General features: G+C 39.0%; 1 protein-coding gene across 5 annotated transcripts in view; it reads right to left on the bottom strand.

The window, feature by feature from the left end:
* Dgki (diacylglycerol kinase iota) overlaps nt 1–15,048 on the bottom strand; it is a 452,147-nt gene that overhangs the window by 83,019 nt on the left and 354,080 nt on the right. For 3 of the 5 annotated variants that reach the window (XM_015989976.3, XM_015989977.3, XM_042273058.2), the window contains 2 exons: nt 12,062–12,141; nt 9,566–9,610 (listed from right to left, as the gene is read on the bottom strand). In XM_015989976.3, coding sequence (XP_015845462.1) covers nt 9,566–9,610; nt 12,062–12,141 — 125 coding nt within the window. The remainder of the gene's footprint in view (nt 1–9,565; nt 9,611–12,061; nt 12,142–15,048) is intronic. The other 2 variants (XM_076566517.1, XM_076566518.1) reach the window with 1 other exon arrangement.

The raw sequence follows: 15,048 nt of genomic DNA, 5'->3' as shown, positions 1-15,048 counted from the left end.
TAATAAGACCTTCTAATATTCATGCTACATATCTCCTTAAAGAATAAAGTGGTTTAGACACCCAGGGTGCTTTCTGAATCTTAGTACTATTTTCTGTAAATAACACTCAACAGAAAGAGTATAGATGTACTTGACTTACCATTTTTAAAACATAAGGACATGCAATGTGCTCCCCCCAACACACACATACACTAAATACATGTAAAAATAGTTGTAAAAAAATTGTGTGAATTTGGCAGGCCCATGTGTACATGCATTTTCCAGGAGAGATGAACTCATCTTTCTACAGATTATCAAAGTAATCTCAGATTCCTGAAATGCAAAAATAATCTAAAATTTTAATTTAAATAATCCAAAATTTAGGTAAAAAGAAACTCTACACAATAAGAATATCTGGATCAGTAGAAACACCTTAAAATATCCAAAGACTCAAAAGCAGAAACTGCTGTTTCCAAGTTGCAGGTGATTCAGTCCAAGGTTGTGGCTATTCCCTTAGCGGGGAAGTTGAATCACTTTCTGCCCTAGAAGGAGTCATGGCCTTTTTGTTCATTCCCATCATAGTCCCTCCAATATATTCATGTGTAGAGCCTTAAGTTCTATATATTGTCATTAAATTTTTTTAATTGCATCTACTGATTTTATGTGTATGGGTGTTTTGCCTGCATGTATTTCTGTGCACCATGTGCGTGCCTAGTGCCAATGGAGACCAGAAGAGGGCATTAGATCCCTTGAGACTGAAATTACAATCAATTGTGAGATACTATGTGGGTGCTGGGAATTGAACCTGGTGCTCTTAACCATTAATTCACCTCTCCAGTCTCCTTTATTGTCATTTTTTAAAGGAGGAAAGATTTAGACTGAACACAATAGAGCTTTAATAAACAAAGTTGAGTAGTACATCATTAATGACAACATAAAGAGCTGTGGTAAGAAATCAATTTTACTGAAAAGAAAATGAAATACTTGCTGGGTGAATGAAGATTTGGCTGCAGTTTGGAGGCTGTTAGAGAACAAAGATAGAGACCTAACTTCTCTGGAATGCTGCCTTGAAACAGATCTGTATTCTCTCTAAGTGAGCTCATAAAAGGACAGCTATTAGCATAATGAGGTCTTACACCACAGTCATTAGTATTCCAAAGAAAATGTAATTAATATATTCTTAGATCTACACTGAAATCCAAGTATCTATTTTTTAAAATGTACATGTGGAGGGCAAGGGAGAGAGCTCAGTGGCTATATTCCCAGGCAGACCCTGTGCATGGTGCTGCCTTGGCACACTGATGCACCGGTGCAGTCGAACTCAAGTGAAGAAAGACTCAAAGAAAAGCAAGGAATGTCTCTGAGTAGACACGAAGGAAGCGTGGCACTAAACAAAGGCTGAAACCATGCTATTTGTTGGTTTGATTCTTGCAAGGCTTGTCTCACCCAGCAACCCCACAGTTCTTTCTGCATTATGAAGGGTATACGAATTACTTAAAAAAAAAAAAGGGGCATTAATCCCCAAGGCAAATATCAGCTATCACTGACAGCAATGCTTTTCTGAACACTGTCTACTGTTTCTCTTTCCCATCACTCATCATTCTGATTATTGGATACTTAAGTTTCACAAAAATCAACTTTTCCTGTGCTAACATGGTTATCCAATTGTTACATAAGTATAAAATGATTATTATGGTGATTGATTTTTAAATGTTTATTAACTAAATCCAGCAAGTTATAAGACATGTCTTTCAGAGGCTATAAAGAGTGAAGTTTGGCACACCAACCCCAACAGGATGACCTCTAACCTGAATACTCTCCTCATTCTCATGTGGATCTACTTTGGAATTCCTGTGCAGCCAATACACCAAGTTTCAATTTCTTTTCCAAAAGGAAGGGCATTTTAATTATGGTTTAAACTTATTTCCTGGCTATTGCTACAAAGCCACAAATGTAGGGGGAAAGATTTTTAAGTCTGCAGCCAAAAGAATCAAGAGTCAGCAGAGGACATAAATTAGGAGTGAAACAAAAGGCTTAGCTCACATTTCACAAAGCCCTTCCATTCCGAGTGTGAAATGTATGGCTAAAGTCTTCGGTCTGAGGCAGCAGATTTCAAACAGTTCTGGTGCAGATGGATGATGGGGCCGTGCCAACAGACGCCATCCAGAACCATCTGGTCCAGTTCTACTGAGCTGATGGACAAGGCATCAAGGAGGACAGGCGGCTGCTGACTCCTTCCCTCCTCGGTTCCTCCCTTCTTCTCTTGGTCCTCCACCTACGGCTTCTGCACTGAGCCATCGCCATTATCTAGCATTGAAAGATGGCAAACGACAGCTATCTAGAAATATCCAATCATCTCTGGAGAATTTCAGAGGCTGGTGACTTATCTTATTTCTTTAACGGGGAGTCCCCTGCCTGTGCCCCCAATTATTTTCCTTTTAGTTTTCCAAAAACCTGGATTTACATATATATCCTTTGATGGCTCTAATGAAATAAAATGGAGGCTACTTGGGGTTATTACTAGTCCATATAATGAATATTTTTTAATGGGAAAATGATGTCTCAGCAATATGTGTTATTACCAATTTGATTCACAATTTGAATCTTTAAGTCTTACAAAACCACCCTATCTGGATTTACTTATCTGCTCACAGATTTTATTAGGGAGTATAGGTACATCTCATTACATAGGTTGATTTTTAAGGCTCACGTGCAGGCTACTCACTTTGTTATTAAGAAGGCTGCACAATCTTACCCCCACCTGCCTCTCCTGCCATTCATTCTGCCACTCTGTCTGAACCTCCTCCGTTTGCACCCAAGATCTGGCCAGAAATGAAGAGCCATGGTTTGAAGGACTGAAATACATCAAGAATTACTCTTTGGATAATTTACGTAAACTATTTACAGACCCCCACTTACCAAGTGATAGAGCCCATAGACCTCTTTTCCTTGAGAGTCTGTAATCTTACATGCTACTTTTTAGCTTCCTGGGGACTTAGAGCTATTTGAAGTTTTCAGAGTTGGGGAAAATGTCACATCTGAAAGAGAACTCCCTAGACAATTTAAGCAAAATCTGGAGACAAAAAAAAAAAAAAATCTAGAAGGATCCTAATGGGTATGAAGACTTTCCTTCTACTACTACCTAACATTTTGCCACAGATTCAGCCATTATTAGTGATCAATTTAATCTTCTTTGCTTCTTGTCAGACAAATCACTCCTGGTAACTAAGATCCTTCCCTCTCAAATTCTGAAGTCGAATTCCCTGTCCATTTTCTATTCCATGGACCCTGCTGCTTGAGAGTCCCATAGAATATGGTGATCAATGAATTCACAGAGGAAACATTCCCAGAGGAAAGGAACTGACCACATTCATTGAAAGAGAGTTCTATCCACTATACTTCCTGGATACATACTATACTTGTACTATGCTTAGGGCCTGTACAAGTATGGCCAATTTTAGCAAGATTTTAACAAGTGATCTTGCTATATGTTCATCTTGATGTTTATTGTAATATTTTTCACAAAACAATGTGAGACCTGTCTATCACCGAAATGTTTATCCAGAAAGGGTGAAAATATACGATGGAAAGAAAAGAATGAGCTAGTTCATTGACTAGCAAGGCATAACAGCCATGGTACACTATTATGAGAAATAGGTCATATGACACAAACAGTTGTGCTGTAATATGCATAGTGAGTGCGCAAGGAATGTAAATTCATTTTCTTCTAACAATAAACTTGTATACGTATATTTATGCATCCATCTAATGGGTTTAATTCTATATAGACACCGGGAAGGTAGGGAAGGCATCACACCAACCGAGTGCTATCCTATGGAGTATATGAGGGAGGGAGGTGAAGCTAAGCCTGACTCTGGCTGTGTGTGCAGTTTGTAAACTAAAAGAAGCCAAGATTATGCACCTTCATAGACAACACAATATGAATGGCTCACTTCGGAAAGCCCAGGGAACTATCAAAAGAACCTTGATGATATCAAAGACAAATAAATGTTGGAGCAGTGAAAAATGGAGCAAGAATGAGGGAAGTATGTTGCCAAAGAGGAATTTACAACTTAAGCCATGGTCCTGAAACGGCTTCTATTGGATGTTCTTAGTAAACGATGACCTCACAGGAAGGAGTGCCATCCTTCTCTTCTACTCAGACAGACAATCAGAAGATACCTGAGTGACAGTGATGCTAGAGGAGGGTAACACTGAAGAAACTGCAATTTTGGCTTCACACAACTTTTATGATCAGCCCATTGTGGGCAATGCATTTCCATCAGGTAAAGACCTCACCATGCCCTCGCCAAGTGACTGGCAGACAGGCATTTATGGCTGTCCACCAATGCAATGTGGACAATGACTCCAATTCGAGAAAAAAAAAGTAAGAAAACAAGGGGCTAGGTATTAGTTCTCAGGCAGGATTTAATGTCATAGAAATGCATCGGTGTTCATGTGTTTCTGAAAGCCACCTAGAATTAATTAGATATAATTAATATAGTTCTTCTCTGAACTACTACTTGGCAAGCATATGCAAAAGCTGCTCTTAATTTATATTCAATTATGCATAACTAATGCACACAGCATCCCTGTTATACACTCCAGTAGGTTACCCAATTAGGCAATATTCACCTAGCATTTAACTATACCTTCAGTGTGAATGAAATTTGTCTTTCATAAAAACTGAACAGAAGTCATTTGAGCTGGGAATCACTGCTTCATTTAATAAGGTCCAGTCCATGATCATCTTTCTCTTAAACATTTCTTACCCATCCACTCTTTACTCTCCACCATCTATATATTCGCTTTCTCTTAAAAATATTTTAATTTTATGTTTTTATTTAAAACTAACTTATAAGGGAATTTGTTTGTAGATTACATTTACATGCATATTTTATTTTGGTTGATTCTCCCAGCCCCCCTCTCTCTTCTCATCTCCCTACTCCTCACTGTACCCCTTTGGTTTCAGTGATCCACCCTTCCACTTTGTTCTATTTTTCCCCACTTCCTTCCCTTAGAACTTCTTATCCCACACCAATTTCTAGTTTCCTGGCCTTTACCCATGTTTACTCCTGCCCAGGCACACCGATTTAGCAATGAGAAGCTATGATCTACATATGAAGAAGAACAAACAGTACTTGTCTCTCTGAGCATGGGTTACCTTACTTAATATAATATTTCCCAGTTCCATCTGTTTTCCTGAAATTTCCATAATTTTCTTTTAAGCTAGTTGGTTTGTAGATAAAGGAATCACTTGGATAAACCCATTTTGCCCTTACTATTGAATGCTACAATCACTAAAATTTCTCAAGTGAAATTCATAATATTCAAAGGTCCACAGGGCCTTCCTGGAGAAATGCCAAGACTTAGGGCACACATAAAAACATTTCTGAAACCCTAAGTACACTTGGCTTTAACATGCCCAGCCATAGTTATTGCTGTTTTTATTCTTCCTGGCTGTATTTCTTCCAGTTCCTCTTCCTTTCTCCTTCTGCCTTTCTCACCCAGACTTCACACCTGCCACAGAGCCTCCTCATGTCCCAGCAAAAGACAATGACTCAGAGAGTCTTGGGCTCCATACTGCTGACATTTGAGGACGGGTAATGCATTGCTGTAGGAGATGCCCCTGCTTTGTATTCATATATACTTAGTGATGCCATTGGCTTCCACTCAATAGATTTTAAGAAATATATACAGGCATTGCTAGATGCCTCATTTTGGGACTCAAAATCATCCTTAGTTAAGAATCATGACAATAGTTGAATCATCAATTCTTAGAGTACCATGCACACACCTAGTACATATGCATACATGCAGGCGCTCATACATCTACATGAAAGGAAAACAAACTTCAAACAGAAGTTCCTTCCCAAGCTCTGACTTTTTTCTGGATTCCGATAAATTAATTCTAACTTGCAAGCTAGTTTCAGTTTACACCAAAACAATCCATCCCTTCTTCACTTCATGACTTGGGGTAAAAATGGACATTATTTCTAAAACAAGAGAGGGGAGAAGGAGTGATCTTACGACAGATGGCCTCAGGAAGCATTGTTTATCAAATACAGTCTAATTTATTTATCAATTCCAGTTTATTTGCCAATCTGAAGAAGATCTGAACATGGACACAGTCTATTTGGCAGTTAGAAGTTACACCAGATGCCATTAGCTTGAAAGGGCTTTTTGTATTTTGGCACCAGAGATGTGTATGCCGGACCTTTCAGCAGATCATAAACAGCCAGCACATTCTTGTGTGCCCCACGCTGCCTTGTTAGGTTAATGCAAGGTGTCATTTTCTGAGCCCCCACACTTTGCTGCCCGTTCATTGCAGCCTTGGATAAGGAAGACACGAAATCAAGGAAACAGGGAACTGTGTAGGGGCAGCAGCTGCCATGTGGCTCACTAACAGGGCATCCTGGGCACATGTACATCTCTGAGGGTTTGTTTTGTTTTGTTGTTTGTTTTCCTGACTTAAAAAAAAAGTCAACTAAAACCCCAGCTAGCCATCAGTGGGCTGACAAAAATCTGCCAAGTTATTCTAACTTACTGGTGTTTATTCATTCCCCCTCGCATATATAATCAAGTTCATCAGAGAGGAGTTAAGACATTTTGCAGTCCTGTTTCCTAAAGCTTATTCTCCTACATTACCAACTCCCATTGAGACAGTCCAGTATCCTGATGTTACAGCTTCTGGGTTAGAAAACAAAATGTAGCATTAAATTTCCCCTCGGGTGGTCTTGTCATGTTCTACATAAAAGAGAGTGGCACCAACACCTGTGTGTTTTATCCACACTTTGGGAAGAGGCAGAAGTCAGCAGACTGCTCAAGGGCACCTGGCACTCTTCCCTCTTCCTCGCTCTTCCAAGCAGTCTGTGCTTGGCTCTTAGGTGCCACCTTCTCCTCACCCAGCACTCTGAGGCTAGGGTGGGTTTCCATGGCTCTTTGTGACTGATCAGTCTCCCCAGTCGCATTCCGCCTGTGGCTGGTGAGGACGCACAGAATGGCAGTGAGGCCTCTTTATTATCTAAGCTCGTCCCACATGATCTCCTCCAACCCAGCAGGTCCAAGCACCATTCGTTTGCTCAGGACTTCCCCACATTTTTGATCTCCAAGGTGGGGATTTTGAGTGGGCTTTGCTATTCATATTTCCAGCTTAATACTGCTCACCAAAGTTCTTGGATTCTTACAGACTCATCAAGATCAGTACGGTCCTTCTAATGCATTCCTTCCCTGATAATCCCAATAAAGTGTGAAGGTTTATTTCCTGTAGCCCCTTGCCTCCACCTGCTCACCTTTGCTATTTGGGGGACCCCCCTTTGTGCTGGAGTAATTCTAGAATATTCTCTCTCTGTGCATAGCTCTCTGTCTCTCCCAGATGCACACGTGTTCACACACACACACACACACACACACACACACACACACACACACACACACACACACACGTAAAGAGAAGAGAAGATCCTGGACTTCTTTATTACCCAAAGGCCCCTGATTACTCTTTGTTCCTTCATTTCAGCATGATAAGGGGGAGGTTGGTGATGGTCTGATACTCATCCTTGATCACTATCCTTGTTATTCTGTATGCTCAACACACAAAAGCTTTTGATGTGACATTTATATCATGGCAATGTTGACACCAAAGTCTGAGTTGACTGTAAGTCATCAAAAAGTACAAAAAATACTTTGGAAAAAAGTCATTAATATTTTCCATGTTGTCACTACTTAACAGGAAATGAGACAGATATCCCTATCATACTCTACAGTGTTACTTATCTCCTAATCCAGGTGGATACAAAGTGGCATAAAGAGTCATGATTAAAAAAAGACGCATGTTCAACAGTCTTCCATCAAAATGACAATAGCCTACATGACATTATCAGTACATGAGTTTCATAAAACTAGTTAGTATCAGTGCTTAAAGTATTTTGGCAAAATTGCAAGAGTTCAAAATTTTCAGGAGGAAAAGTATAAACCTTTGTTAAAACAATAGATTTTCTTCAGTCTAATTCCCTATACCAACTGTTAGCTACCAGCTCCAGTCTATAAAAGCTGATAAATTTTCCTTTAAAATGTTGATATAAAGCATCCTAGAGTGATTCAGTGGTTTGTTATCTTTGGGTCACCTTAAGTGGCTTCACCTTTCAGTCACAGCCAGATGTGACTGAGTATTCTGGAATAGTAGAACATGTGAGAGACATAAACACAGAAATAAAAACACCAAGGCCATCCCTGTCTTTTAGTCTAAAGATAAACACAATGCCTTGGCTGAGGGTATAGAGTAGATCTCAACAGGGAAAGACTGCTACTCAGCCACAAATTTCAAGGTCTTCTTTAAACTGTAGTTGTTATTGTTTTTATAAAAGAGATGGCATACTGTAATTATTTGAGTACAGAAAAATAGATACTTAAACCCAAGTGAGCTAAACGGGGGCTTTCACAGCCACAGTATTTCATGACAATGGTCAGCAAAGGACTGTATACACATGGTGGTCTCATAGATTGTATCTCCTGGTGTCACTGGTGCCATACTAGCTAAGCTTGTGTAAGTGCACTCTGTGGTAGCCACATAATTAAATGCATTTCTCCTGATGTGTCCGCATTATGTGACCAACTCAACATTTTAAGTCCCCTGTCATATGGAGACATAAGATGATCTACAGAGATTTTATCTGGAGAAGTTGTTGGAAAGTTATGGCTCTCATACAGCCTCCTAGCATGGAAGGGCCAATGGCTTCTAAGAAAAGCAGGGCAATCAGAGGGAATTGCAGGCTCGCCCTGCAATCTGGGTGAAAACTGTGCATCAAACCTTCACCATATCTGAGAAACTGGGTAGATAAAATGATGGGTAAGGAGATGTGGGCAGCACAAGAAGGTCAGAGAGCAGGGAAGAAACTGCACTTCCAAAGTGGGCAGAGGACAGCTGAGGTTCTCCTGACGAGGGCAGGTAAGAGCCCAGAGATAAGAGCCTATCAGATTCCATCCAAAGGACAGGAATGGGAGAAGCCTGTTACATTAGAGAACTTTGGGGCAATACTATAGGAAGCAGGGTATCTCTTCTCTGGGTGTGAGGGAAGCCACCTGGAACCAGGATAGTATCTAGCCCAGGGGTGAAATTGTTAGACAAAGAACAAATCAGAAAGATCAGCAGACAAATGGAGCATAAACCATAACTGACTGATATGTAAAGCCCACCTTGATCTAGTGTTGTGCCTATGAGACAATATGCACGTTCTCTGCGGAGCTAGCTTGAGTTAAGATTTGCTGGTATATGTGTATATATATATATACATATATATATGTATATGTATATAATTATATATATAATATATAAAATTTTAAATACTTCATTTTTTTATCATTTTTTCCAAATTATCTGAGAGAGTGTCTACAGTCTAGATTTGTACTAGACTACATCAATACAAAATCTGGAAAATGCAAAATAATCAGAATAACAACTTCATGGGGTTCTCTACGGATTAAGCCTATTCCAGGATAATATGTAGACTCTAAATTGTACATGCAGTGAAAGAGGGAATTCGACTATCTGGAAAAAAAGAAACAAGTAGAAGCAATTATGAGTTACCTGGTAATGAACTCTCTGTGACTCAGAAGAAACTGACTGCAAGTCCTAATTGAAAAAAAAAAATGAGAGGAAAAAAATCCATACCTTACAGTTAGCTTGAACAGCTATTCCACATTTCTACCAACTGAACTCCCAATTCAACATCACCATGTTTATCTGAAAGGTTTCTTCATTCATCAAGGTTGGCCAATGAAGTTCATGCCAGAAACAATAATATCATACTAACTTTGATTGAGAGAAGATGGGTCATTTGTGTTTTACAACTCAGGGGGTTTATAGGTTAGTGATATCCAACTGTTGGTTTTGTTATAATAAATGGCAATCTAGTTTCATTTGTATCTAAACTCTCTGGCTTATAGAGAAATCTTTTTGGGCAACCTTAAATGCCTAGAATTTATCTTGTTCTAAACATATATATTACCATATATTTACAAGATGCTTGGCAAACAGGAGTATTCATAAACATCAATCAAGAAAAAGTAACCACTGACCATGTCCATGTCCTCACGACAGGCAGGTTGACAGACGTGAAAGAAAATGGGCTTTTGCCAGCTGGTTCTGAAGCCAGCCTCCCCTTCATAAAGGTTGATAACTAAGTTGTCACCACTGTCATAAGCCTCAGGCATCCTTGCTAATGAGTATGCTAATCCTCTGTACAGAGGATTGTCAGCAGTCCTGGGCACCTCTGTCCTTACACCTGCTTCCCAAAGGGTTTGTCATCTGGCTCCATGCCCACGTCACCTTTGAAACTTCTCTTTACTTATTGAGATCATTTTTTTTCCTACTAAATCTACTTTTAGTTGAATATTAGTGCGATAAGCATGCCAATAACTTGGATAAGTTGATTTTTGACAAAGTCAACTAATTAGCCATGTGTTTTGCCACTGGGGAGTAATGCTAAGTCACTTGAGCATTAAATGTTCTTTAAAATGAAAAAAGATATAGTATTAGTTATGAGTCACTTTTAAAGAAGATTTTATTTCATTTGTATTTACATGTATGTATGTATGTCTTTGTGTGTATGCACACACATGTGTGCTCATGGAAATTAGAAAGGATATCAGATCTCTTGGATCTGGAGTTACAGGTGATTGAGAGCCATACCACATTGATGGTGGGATGTGAACACAGTCCTCTGGAAGAGCAGCAAAGGTTCTTAACTACTGAGTCAACTCCCCAGTCTATAAATCTCCACCCTGTTTTTACTAAGGTTTAATGTATAACAGTCTGCAGTAAAATGAAGTATTACTTTGAAAACTGAGAAACTATAGGTTCTTTAAATTTAGATTAGGACCCAAGTTGCATGCTAAATGTTCACAGATGTTTTATTCTTTAAGTAGTCACCCACACTAAAAATAGCTAAACAAAGCCACAACTATAAAATTTACTGACTTTCTAATTCACACTGGTGTTCAAATTTTGGCATTTACCCCTAAATATATTTTGGTCCATAATTATACCTATACCCTTAAGAATTTTAAGGATGAAATTAATTTTTAGAACCATGAGTATGTGCTTCCTACTCAAATTCATTTCTAGGGAAATATAACGTTCAAAGATAAGTGACCACAAGTTAGCAGGATTTAAAAACTATACATCAGCTTTATTTGTAATTCATTTAGGCTTATTTGGTCATGTATTATGTATTAAATGGAACAGAGATGCTCCTCTAGGAGAATCCTTTAAATCACCTATTAGTTTTCAAATACAACTATTTCAATTAGCACCATTTGAGGAAAGATAATCTAATGAGAATGGGAGTTCTTCATCTGGAAGCAATGATGGAGAGAAATGTTTATGCTTCTACCACTCCTGGGATGGAGGTAGCTGCCCACACCTACCTTCCATACCTACATATACACAATTTTGCCAAAACAACCAACAGTAATTGTAATGATGAGTTTGGGTCTCTTGACTTTGCTGGCTCAGGTCAAACTCATGAGAAGGTCATCTATGAGACTGATTCCTTCCTGTTTTTCAGTGGCAAGACCAGACTAAGGGAAAATTTACAGGCCAACAAATAATCCATTTGGTTCTGGTATATTTCCATAGATAAGTTTCTTTTTCCTGTGAAAGAAGTTTCATTTGAAAAACAAAATCTGTCTCTGACAGAAATCTGTGCTAGATTCAAAACATCAAGTAGCCTCAAATCTCTATGTTCTTTCACTATTTATTAGCTCTTTTGAAGTTTTCAATAGCTAAAAGTATAGAGCTATGTAGCCTGGGAAGAAGGCAGTATTTCCAAGCTAGATGATAGCCATGAATACATCCAGGCATCAGCACCTGTAGTTAATCATTCGGTCCTCTCACAGCAACTGGCAGAGGGAACCAACGGTAGAGTTGGGAGGGTATGTACTCGACAGACAAGGCCATAGTGCCACTTCCTCATACATGTGTCATTTCAGAAATACACGCACACATGCATATACAAATATGTGTACAGAGTTGTAATTTCTTATTTGAGGGAAGATCTAAAGAGAATAAATAACAACTCACCTCCTGTAGGCGGTCTATGTACATACGGCAAGTCTCCAAATCACAGTCTCCACGAACAACTAGAATACCCAGAGGGATGGCTGAGGGAGAAGGAAAACAGAAAATCTAAAATAACATATCTGGTCTTTAGATTGACTTAAATATGTTTTTCATGGGTAGAAAGAATCTTACAGACATTATGGAAATCTGTATACAATCATGAACAGAAGTAAATATACACTCTATAAAACCCCCTTGGTGGGCTCCGGGAGCTTCTTCTCCTTCCCACCAGGTGTCATATATTTGCCCTGTTTGACTCATGTGGTCCCCGCCACCTGGCTTTTATCTCCATGGCCCTGATATGAAATATACTGTCTAATATCACAGTAACAATAGGACTGGAGAATTAGGCAGCTGCTCACTGCCAGCTGATAATAAATGCCCCGCATTTGCAACGGACAGCATGAAGGCACAGCATGAGGAAGTAATTAATCATTCAGGATTCTGGACACTCACCCTTTCCCCTCCTGAACACACTAGCTTCGTCTTTTGGCACATTTGCAATAGCTTGCTATTTCTAAAACGGAAGCTATTCAAATACTGCTGCTGCATGATGGGTAACAGCAGAATTAAATACCTAAAACTGAAGGAGGAGGGAGAGGAGGAGGGAGTAAGCAGGAGGACACAGGAAGAAAGGATCCTTGAAGATAAGTAGTCATAAACCAAAGTGATTTTAAAGCAATTCAGCATTAAGTGTGGTACCATCAAGACCTTGGGTAAGGTTAAGGAGAAGCCTAATTATCTACTTACTTAGATATTCTGTTTAGGTAACAAGATGTTACACTGGTTTTAGTGGGCAGACCTTCCAACTTCAAATATAAACATTGTGATTTCTGAAATATTGAAAAAAATATTCCCCTTCCCAAAACAAAAAAAAAGTACACACTTCTTATTTTAAGGTACAGTTGCAATATTAGATCCATGGCTTAGCACAAGCATGTCAAATCCATCAGAAAGGAAGTAGAAATCCACTATAGCAGTGTGGTGCTCACTGTTTTCAAGTCTTTCATGGATTAAATTTAGTTTTAAAGCTTAACAATAAACAAATAAAATTATAAAGCTGGGGGCTATAAAAAATTTAAAACAGGATAATATACATTTAAATGTATAAAAATGTCTTGAGTAACTCTCAAAGTAGTAAAGGAATAAATATATTAATTAATTAATTAATTAATTAATGCTTATTAGTATGACATAGTTTATACTAATGGTATTGTCTGACACATACAAAGCCCCTTTGGTCTTTTATCTGGAAAAGCAGAGATGGTCCCAAGAAAAAGAAACAGCCCCTTCTTCAACATTGTTCCCTGGATTGACTTCCACTAGGTAGAACAGATCAATACCACTTCTTCCTTCCTGAAGGTTCCTCAAGTCCTGCCTACATCAATCTTTGGAGCATGCATCTCCTTGTTGGACTCTGCAAGCCTGTGGGTATGAATCCTCTGGCATCAAGGACAAAGCCTTTTTCTCGTTACTCTCCACACATGGTAGAGAAATGGTAGGTACTTATAACATGTGTGTAAAAGAAAGACAATGAGTTAGCACCCCTTCAAACATGAAAGAGAAAAGTGCGCCTTTACAACACACATTGTTTTTGAGGTTCTACAAAAGTAGAAGCGGAAAAATAAAGACCATGTATGGGGTTCCAACTCACTTCTGGTTGTTCTTCAAGAAACTAAGTGAGGGGGTCAATAAGCAGAAGTTGAAGATGCCTCTGCGTGCCGTATGTTAGGGAGGATAACCTTGGATGACTACAGCTCCCTTCTTTTTGACAGTAAAGAGAAGCATTACGATGTTTTAGAGTGGTACCCAGGCATTGTGGAAAAGAATGGAAAGGAAGAACAAGCAGCTCTTTAAGGCACTCCTGAAGGGGATCCTCCAGGTATCGTGTGCTCTCACACCAGCATAGCACAGGCTGAGTCACAAATTACAGCCCAGTCTGGGCGACACAGAAAATCCCAGTGTGAGCCACAGAGTGAGACGGCCTTAAAACAAGTAAGCAAACAAAGGAAGGAAACTGTCCCTCAGCTATACTATCAGATAAATCCAACTATGGTGACCTGCCAAGCTAAGAGTTAAATAATGTTTTAATAGTTGGAGAATGGTGAGGAAAGCTACAGGTTTTGGCCTAGGCATAGAAGTGAGTCAAAAGTTGTGGAAACTGAATATAGCTGTAATTCAGGCAGTTTACATGGAAATCTTTCTGACATGCAAAATACTTGCTCTTAATTTCAAATCTGAAGAAGTAAAACTCAATCAATACTTATCTATTTTCTTATATTTGGAGATAAACTTCATAGAAATTAAGAATATGCCGTCCAATACCTCTGATCTCCTTCCATTGTCAATACCTGGAGTTACTCTTATCTGAATATAAACTAACCAATGTACCCTAATTATAGGTATTTTAAACTATAGTTAGATAATGAATGTTTATGGTTGAAAATCCACCAGGAACAACTAACTAGAAAAGCTGTTTTTCAAAGATGTGTAACTCATGTCCACTACATGGATAATCCACTGCTTTTGCCTACTGTTGAAATAGGTGACTAAAAATAACTGTGTTTGACTAAATGGTGCTTAGCTATTGGGGAAAAAGAAAGACAACCTCTCTCGCCACTTCACCGCATGGTTATGCTCAGTGGTCAGGTGCACTCTCAGAAGGTAGCAGTGTGCAGGAGGAAGGGTCCACAGCCACACATGGCCTCTACTCCCAGCACTGTTTGGGACTTGAGAACTGTTCAGCTTAGCTCTTTGTTCTTGCTTGGACATTACTCAATCCCTTTTAGCCTTGGCTTGAAAACTACTGTGTTTAGACAGGGTATTTGCAGAATTTTGTAATGATGAAATTTCACACTCTATTTAAAATTGGATTCAACCATCAATGTTGGTTCTTCTTCAGCACCTTTTGGGCATCTTCCATTAGAAAATGGCATCATTATACTACA

Source organism: Peromyscus maniculatus, chromosome 3, assembly GCF_049852395.1.
Source record: "Peromyscus maniculatus bairdii isolate BWxNUB_F1_BW_parent chromosome 3, HU_Pman_BW_mat_3.1, whole genome shotgun sequence".
Taxonomy (NCBI): Eukaryota; Metazoa; Chordata; class Mammalia; order Rodentia; family Cricetidae; genus Peromyscus; species Peromyscus maniculatus.
This window is presented reverse-complemented; position numbering and strand designations above follow the sequence as displayed.